We start from the raw sequence: 8783 nt of genomic DNA on the forward strand, positions 1-8783 counted from the left end.
CCAGTTTAAACTTAAACCAGGAAAACTGGCCTGCTCAGCCCTAAAACCTACCTTGGCCAATGACCACCTCTCAAGGTTGCTGTGAGGATAAAAGCATGTTTATTGTTAATTTTATCCTGCCTTTTTCTTTTCAAGGAACTCAAAGAGGCAGACATCATTTTCTTCCTTCTCTTACAACAACAGCCCTGCGAGGTCGGCTTGGCTGAGAGTCTGTGGCTGGCCCAAAGTCACCTAGTGAGCTCCGCACCTGAGTGGGGACTCGAACCCGGATCTCCTGAGGCCCAGTACAACACGTAACCACTACACCACACTGGCTCTCACCCATTTGGCGGGATTCCTTGCAGGAAGGGTGGGATAAATATAATAACATTCTTGGGCGGTAAGATTTAATCAGCCCATTTTAGCAAGAACACCATTGTTATCCCATTTGGGTGGTGAAGGAGGGCATCTGAATTTATGAAAGCCACTATTTTGCATCTTTTTGGTGGGGGAGGATGGGGAAGGAAGAGAAAGTACACCCCGTTTCAACTGAGAAAGGATACACCCAGTCTAGCTGCAGCTTCTCGACCGGCAGCTCCATGCGCATCTCCTCATAGTTGGAGAAAGCAGAAGGGATGTACATGGTGATGGGCCGGCCACGCAGGAACATCTTGGTGGAGAGTCCTTCTAAAGAGTTGCGAGAAATGGGTGGGTGTTGGAAGCTGGGAAACACGAAGGGCAGCGCCTTTCATGCTCCAAGAACAGCCGTGTTTTGAACCAGAGCTCCTACCTGCATCTCTCTCCATCCACCCAAATACAACAGGGTAGCAGAACCTCTGGCCCGCGGGTCACATTTGGCCCTCCAAGGGTCCCCCGACAGCCAGTCCCTCTTCCCGCTTTCTCCCCAGCTATCACCACCACCTATTTATTTGTGTGCTTTGTGACAACAAAATTGTGCCCAAAGCAGCTCGCCCTGTAACTGCCCAGAGAGTTTTGGGCTGCTGGGTGGTATAGAAATTAAATTAAATAAAAAATGAACAACAGTAAATATAATTTACAAAATAGCAGCAATAAATATAATAATATTCCCAACCTAGAACACAACTAATGACTGTAAGGTTGGAGATGAATGTATAGAAATATCCATACATACTGTCTCAAGTATAACAGTAGAAACAATTTAAACTAACCCAATGATGGAGCACAAAACAAAACAAAAGAACAAAACACAGTATGGAAATACAATTACATTACAATTTCCATATTGTAATGTAATATTCATTAGCAGTCATAAAAGTTACATGCCATGAATAAAAAAACTGCATAAAACTAAAGTTTACCAAATTCAAAATAATGTAAGCAGAAAATCAATTTAAATAAAAATTAATATCTAGAAGTCTAACAGGGTTTTATGGCTGCATATTGGTTTCATCGTTTTATTCTTTTTTTGGTTTTATCTAATTACGCTGACTCATTTTACCTTCATTGTATGCTGCATGGGGAGCACTCAGCCTATGGGGCAGCTTACGAATATAATAAACAATATTCAAATCTATAAATAATCTCTATTCCACATGAGGGCTCTTCGCTATTAGTTGACAAGCACGGTTTGGCAGCCGCACCTCTCGCTTGTGAGAGCAGGGAGGAAGGCTGCCACCTGTGCCTGGCGATCACCCAACTTCTCTGCAGTTTCTTCCCTCCTTTCAAAGAGTTAAAATTGAACAGCAGCAAAGGCTTTGAGCTAAAACAGGCCGATATTTTTTAGCCCTGCCCTCATTCCAGTTTGGCCGTTGAAATGAAATTCGTCCTGCAGTTCACAGGAAGGTGTAATCTTTGTGCCTGGCAACAATTAAAGGCACCCTCACTGGAGGGGACAGGGGAATACATCTCCCCACATGCAGAAAACTAGCATGCTAGAAGGACGGTATTCCTGCTTCCAGAGCCTCACCTAAGTTGTAATTCCCACGGCGAGAGCTCCAGGGACCTGCAGAAAGAGGGAGGCAAGTGAGGCAGCTAAAAGGCCGAAAGTAAGAACTTGAAGACTGAGAGAGCTGCAGCCACCTCCGCTCAGAGAATCGCACCTGGGGCTAACAATTCCCATCCTCATAGAAACAGAGTGAGTCAGAAGGACCCTCCAGGGCCATCTAGTCTGACCCCCGGCTCCACTCATGACATGCCTCCTGTATGACGTACCTGCAAAAGCGCCACTTTCGCTCCCTGTGCATTTTTCTACCTCCCACACACACCCTGGGAGGATGGCCACCTGGCCCTGCTCTACACCAGGAAGCCCCAAGGCCCCATTTCGCAGGTATGTCCTCCCAGTGCTCACCTGGGCTCAGGGACGGATCCTTGATACGGCTGCAAGAAGAAAACAAGAGCATTAAGGTGGGAAGCCTAGAAGGAGAGGGCAAAGCAGAATTCTGGGAGTAAGCAGAGCTATGGAGCATGCCCAGAGTGTTTTCCCTCCCCGGCTGCTCCAGCAGGGTGGACACAAATAACTTGCACATCTACCCGAAAATACAGGCGTGAATGGCGTATACCACTTATATGAAATAATCAAGAAGCACCAACAATTCACCTTCGAACATTCTCCCTTGGGTGCATCTGCCACCTCGTGTAAGGTGGGTGGTGAACAAAGAGAAAGAGCAGGGCCTTTTTGCCGTGGCACCTCTCTTCGTATCATCCAACCAAGCGAAAACATGTTTTCCATCTGCCAAGGTTTTTTTAATGCCTTTAATTATCTCCCTCCCAGTTCTCATGTAGGTTTAATTCTTATAGCCTTTCTACGAGGGTTCTTCAAAAAATCTCCACACTTTTATATTTAATATATTTTATATATTTTTTGCGATGGCATTAAAAACTTGGTACAATGCTGGGAAAATGCATCACAAAGGAAGGTGACGATGTAGAAAAGTGATGTCATTTGTTTTTTGAATTCTTAATAAATAAGAGTTTTTAAAAGTGCAGAAACTTTTTGAAGAACCCTCGTATAAGCTGGTCCGCAAATGCCAAATACAGGGGTCTCAGACCCTCTTTTAGGAGGGACACATCTGGAATTTTGCAAGAATACCATGGGCACCCTCACGAAATGCCTGCCATGGGGTAGGGACTTTCCCATTCATAAAATGGCTTCCCTGGTGGATATTTGCAGTCAGAACACTCATTTCGCAACAGCTGAGTTTAAAACTTGCCCAAATAAGAAATGGTGGAAGTTACTTTTGAGCTCTGAAGCGCTCAAAAATACCTCTTTAGAACCCAAAGAAGGGTATTGCTGAAGGTCAGTCCTTTGTGCACCAGCCTCCCGTTTTAAAAAAAAAATATTAATAACTTTTTAATGTGAAGAAATGAAAGAAAAATCAGACTGCTTGACAGGGGTCAAAGGAATCTCAGAAGCTAAGCAAGGTCAGGCCTGGTCAGAATTAGGATGGGAGACGTGAGCCCTACATTGGGCTGGGGTTGGACCCGATGGCCTGCTAGGCCCCTTCCAACGGTGTGACGATAGGATATTGGCACCAATAGTCACCACGTTGGAGAGCCCAGAGGTAAACAAAGCAGAACTCAATTTTGGGACAACACAGTGCTTCTGAGCGTGCACAGACTGCCACCTACCCACCCACCCCCCCAAAACACAGGGAAAATCCCACACAATTCCCTCCCTGAGAACAAGGGTGATGCCCTTCGTGTGTGTATGTGTCAGCCCTCACTTCTCAAGGCTACTGGAGCGGTTCAGGAGATTCGCCGAAGACGCAGCCTTCTTGGAAAGGTGTTGTTTGGCTCGGGCGGGTTTGTCAGAGGAGCTGTTTCTCCGCAGCCTGGAAAGAAGAAGGGAGACTGGAGCAACAGGGACCTTGTTTGCAACATGTCCTGCATTTCCTAAATTAGGAAATCGTCTTTTCTTTAGTTTTTGTGAGTGTGGCTTTGTGGGTAAATGTGTTTCTTTAGCAGGAGGATGGAGAACGGGAAGATGCTTCAAGGGAGCAAGGCTAAGCTTTACCAGCTACCAAAGACTTGTAGTCCTGGGCTAAGGAGAAGAGTCTAGGGCAGTACTGACATCTCAGGCAGACAGGCCCAAATTCAACTCCCATCGTGGCCAGGAGCCCTGGTGACTTAATCCAGCGTAGACGTATTTCTTAGCCTGCCTTGGAGCCACAAATCAAACGGGTGGGAAAAGGATGATATAAATTCCTCAGAGAAGGGGTTACACATTGCTTTCCACCTAGGACCAAGTTTATTTATTTATTTAAAGTTTTTATATGCCCTTACTACCTAGCCTCGGGATGGCTCACAGCAATAAATAAATAAAACAAGTACAATTACAATTACAATTAAAACCTGGAAACAAGTTCCATTTCAGAGAAACTCTCGGAGGCTGCAAGGCAGTGACGGACATGTCACAAGCGAAGGATCAAAAATGGCGACGTATTTTAGGTTTATTTTGTTATGACCAGTGACTAAGCCGTAAGAGAATGAGGGGGAGAGGCACAGAAGACTGGAAACCAAACAATTGGTGGGGTGGAAGTAGGGAAAAAGGCCCTGGCCCCCAACCTTGAAGGAAGGGCAGGATAAGAAGGCAATAAATGCATAAAAGGAGATATTATTCTGTTTTTCTGTGGCTGGAAAGGAGCCCTGGGTGTTTCAAGGTCACACTTTGGAGGGAAGCAATGTTATTTACGAACTGTATTTATTGGGTTTTTAATGTACGTGCCGAGATGTTGCAGGTTTTTTAACTCTAATTATATAACTGTTTATTTATGTTTATTTATTAATGTTGTAAGCCACCCTGAGGCTTTTTGCGAATGGGGCGGCATAGAAATGCTTTAAATAAATGAATGAATAAATAAATAAATATTTTGCAGACTGGAACTGTCTGCAGGATGTTTTCCTACACCAAGTGTATATTTTGTAAATAAAACAGCGTGAAGCTTCATTAAATCTCCAGGACACTCTCTCTGTCCACTCGCAGTGTGACCCAAGTCCTGAACAAAAGTCTTCTGCTAAATGCAAAGTGAGATTAGGAAGAGATCGTTAACTGTTTTTAAAAAATAACTTCAGCAGGGAACTCCAAATTTAGGAGCTCCTGGATTTGGGAGAAGGGCTGCAGGGCCGGATCTGCTCACAAGTGGATTTTGGGAATCATGAAAGAGCGATCAGTTGTTGACTGTGTAATTTATCATGGTAGCTGGATTTTTATCACTGGGGAGAAGTGTTTGTGGGCTTGCCCACTTCCGGTAAAAATATAACTTGACTGGCATGGGGTACAAGGTCCCTGGACACAAAGATGCCACCAGCTGCTTTTCTGTATGCAAGAAAACGTGCTGAATGGCAGAGCCCACACTGTGTGTGCAAGGTCCAGCCCGAGCCACCCCCAGGACTGGGAAAGAAGGTGTTCCCAACTCCCAGGCAACCAACCAGGCAGCGTTCCCCCACCTGCTTCCCTCCAGCCCCTCCAGATGTGCCGGGCCACCCTCTGCCCGCTCAAAAAAAACGCCACACACATTGGAGGGTGCCGGGTCGGAGAACTGCGGAGGGACGGTGCTGAAGTAACTAACTGCCCCAGTGGGGTAACCCCAAGGGTGATCCAGCCGCTGCCTACCAGCGGTGTTGGATTGCGGCCCCCATAATCCCTGAGCTCAGCCATGCTGGCTGGGGAGGGAGGGATGGGTATACATATGCTCCCTTGCACAGCACAGGTGGCAAGCTTTCCCGTGGGATCCTGAGCAGAAGTACTTCTGTTCGCACCTGCAAAGCTTAGGTTGTTCCCCCCGTGGGGCCAGTTTGGCTGGGGCACTGGAGCGGCGCTTGTCCTCCGAGGAAAGCTTCTTCCCAACATAGAGAAGCCACTTTTGGCCTTGTGGTGTGGAGCGACAACGCGCCCACAGCTGCAAATAGGCCTGGTTTATAGCAAACCTTCAATCAGCCATGAAAGGGGTGGGTGGGCGAGTGAGCGAGACCTCAGGACGTCGCCAGGGAGTGGGGGAAGCGTGCCAATAAAGCATCTCGGACGGCCGTTCCCAGCCTGGTGCCTTCCAGAGGCATCGGACTACCACCTCCACAGTTCCAAGCAAGCATGGCTGTAGGCTGAGAATGCTGGGAGCGGCAGTCCAACACCCCTGGAAGGCACCAAGCTGGAGAGGGCGGCTAAAAGGGGCGTCCCTCCCTCTTGAAAGGCTGCTTGATGTTTTCCCCTTGCCGCCCCCGGACGGCCCGATGGAAGAGTCCAGCTTGCCACACAGTGCTCCATCCCCAGCCCGGGTGGATCCAAGGTGCCTTCTCACCCCCAGCAACTGCTGGATATCAGCAGGGGGCCCTGACACTGGAGGTGGCAAGGAGCCATCAGGGCCGGTAGCCACAGAGAGCCGCCCCCTTCGAGAATCGGGCCAGTCGCCATTCAGATCGGGCCAGTTGGTGGCCGTCACAACCTCTTGCAAAAATGAATTCCATGGCCAAACTCTCCACTATGCAAAAGTCCTTCCTTGGCCTGTCCCAAGCTTCCCTCCCATCTGCTTCACGGGGTGCCCTCTTCGGGGTCCGGGACGAGCCGTACAGGACCTAAATGCCCGCATCTCTCCCCTTCGCCTGCCCTTTTTCTAACCTCAACAGTTCGAGACGCCGTAATGCTTCCCCACTGGAAGATGCTTAAGCCCCTTGCTTATTTTCGGCAGCCGTTTCCTATTTTAATGCCTGCCATTTGTTGGGAGCAGGAAACTCAGGCGGGCTGACACCGAACCAGGGAGGAACTGACCCAGAGTGCAAGAGGGAAGGTGCCCCAGGCCGGTGCATGTAATGCCAAGCCACAGTTGGCGCTGCCTGCGAACGAGCCTGGCGACTTGACCCGTCAGTGAAACTTCACCCACCACTACCCCAAAGGAGAAACTGACACAGCTCTTCCACCGCCCTGGTTGGTTTCCCCCTCTTCCCTCCCCATCGCTTTCCCTCGTGTGCCATGACTTTTTAGCCTGCAAGCAAGGGCTGCCTTCATTGTCCTGAGTGCTTGTTGGCCCTTTTGGGAGCCGTTTTGGGATGAAACGAACCCACGGAAAAATCAGTGCCCACCCCCAATTCCCGGGTTCCCAACTCCCCCAGGAGTTGGGAAATCCACTCACAGCTCCTTCTTGCTGGTCATCAAGCTCTGAACGGCTGGAACCGGGGAGGCTGCGGTGCTGCTGCCGCTTCCTTCTGACAGGGGCTCTGGGGAGGGCGTTTCCTGCCCCCAGGGCTGAGCTGGGGCTCGGGGCTGCCCTGCCCTTGGGTCCGTGCTGTCTTCGGGGGGAGGTTCCCCCACATCTTGAGTTTTGTGGGGACAAGAGCCTGGGAGATGGCCACCGAGTCCGTGAGTCCGAGGGCTCTCGTGGACTTTCTGCACCTCCGAGGCAAAGCCCTGGGTCCCCCCGTCAGCGGACGACCCAAAGGAGTTCTTTGCTGGCTCAGGAACGTGTGGGTTGACCGGGTCCCCTGCGCAGTCCGTCTTTCCGGCCTGGCCTGGTTTGCTGCCAACAACCGAACCGCCATCCACCTGGTCAAGCTGCCCATTGCTCAGCAGCTCGCCCTGCTTCACCGTCAGGACAGTCGACTCTTCGGTCTGCGTCCCAACACTGACCCGGAAGCCCTGCGCCTTTTCGGTCCAGGGTACCAGATCCTCCCGGCTCCCCGATCGCTGCGTGCCGGGCAAACTGCAAACCAACAGCCCCCCGATGCAGACAGATTTAGTCACTTCATTCCCCCACGATACGTCCCCCTCAAAAGAAAACGGATTTTGTCTTTCGGAAAGCTGAGGGATCTTTCTAGATAGCAGACTCTTGGCACTGTCACTCAGGCTGACAAATAACACCTTCACTTCAAGAAAGCACTTCTTCCTTAGTTGCAATGTTTAGTCACAGAGTAAACGGGCTCCGTGGAATATTCCTTTGGGCACAGGGTATCCATTAGCTCTGATTCCTGCTAAATTTTAATCCCTGCCCAGGAATTCTGGGCAGCCCAGGTGCCCTGCCCCTGCTATTTTATCCGCACAACAATCCAGCAAGGTAGGCCTGGCTGAGACTGAGTGACAGGCCAAAGGTCGCAGTGAGCTCGGTACTTTTCCTTCGCCTGTTCAGAACCTAAAGCCAAGGGACAGTGTGATGTGGTGGTTATAGTGAACATAAGAAAAGCCCTGCTGGATCGGTCCAAGGGTACATTTTGTCCAGCACTCTGCACATGTAGTAGCTAACCAGCTGCCCACAGGAGCCCTCCAGCAGGACAGGTGTAAGACCTCCTCCTGCCCAGCTCCTCAGCAAATGGGATATGCAAGCAGGCCGCCTCTGGTGAAAGAGGTAGCCATGGCCAGCAAGGCTAGTAGCCATGGATAGTCCCTTCCACCTAGTGAGGGATGGGGACTCAGGTAATGCAGCTTCTAGTCCCCGCTCTGCCATGGGTGACTTTGGGCCAGGCACTGACTTGCAGCCTAGCCTACCTCACAGGGCTGCTGTGAACAGAAAAGGGGGAAGAGGAGGAGGCTAGAAGCCCCTCTGGGGAAAAATGTTGGGATGCAATTATAAGAAATAGATCTGCAGCAGAGGAAGGCTGGAGTGGGGCTGTAGGTGGCCCCCGCTTGTCACATACCCAAAGGGCTGCTTCTGCGAAGGACTAAACTCTTCCTTCGCAAGGCCGCGGGAGAAATACCTGGAATCGTTGGCGAGCGCCGGAGGCAGCACCCAGAGCGCACCTTTGCCTTGCGGAAGGACCGCCGGGTCTCTGGCATCCAGTACGGCGGAATTCACTGTGGGAAAACGTGATTTGCCCTTGTTACAGCTGGAAACCCTTCTGTG

General features: G+C 50.1%; 1 protein-coding gene across 1 annotated transcript in view; it reads right to left on the reverse strand.

Annotated features, from left to right (window-relative positions):
- The window catches only part of EML3 (EMAP like 3), a 29772-nt gene that overhangs the window by 11479 nt on the left and 9510 nt on the right, over positions 1-8783 (reverse strand). The window contains exons 3-8 of the mRNA XM_044448640.1: positions 8638-8734; positions 7083-7649; positions 3684-3791; positions 2309-2337; positions 1928-1963; positions 543-666 (exon numbers count right to left, since the gene is read on the reverse strand). Coding sequence (XP_044304575.1) covers positions 543-666; positions 1928-1963; positions 2309-2337; positions 3684-3791; positions 7083-7649; positions 8638-8734 — 961 coding nt within the window. The remainder of the gene's footprint in view (positions 1-542; positions 667-1927; positions 1964-2308; positions 2338-3683; positions 3792-7082; positions 7650-8637; positions 8735-8783) is intronic.

Source organism: Varanus komodoensis, unplaced genomic scaffold, assembly GCF_004798865.1.
Source record: "Varanus komodoensis strain SLA01 unplaced genomic scaffold, ASM479886v1 scaffold55, whole genome shotgun sequence".
Lineage (NCBI taxonomy): Eukaryota > Metazoa > Chordata > Lepidosauria > Squamata > Varanidae > Varanus > Varanus komodoensis.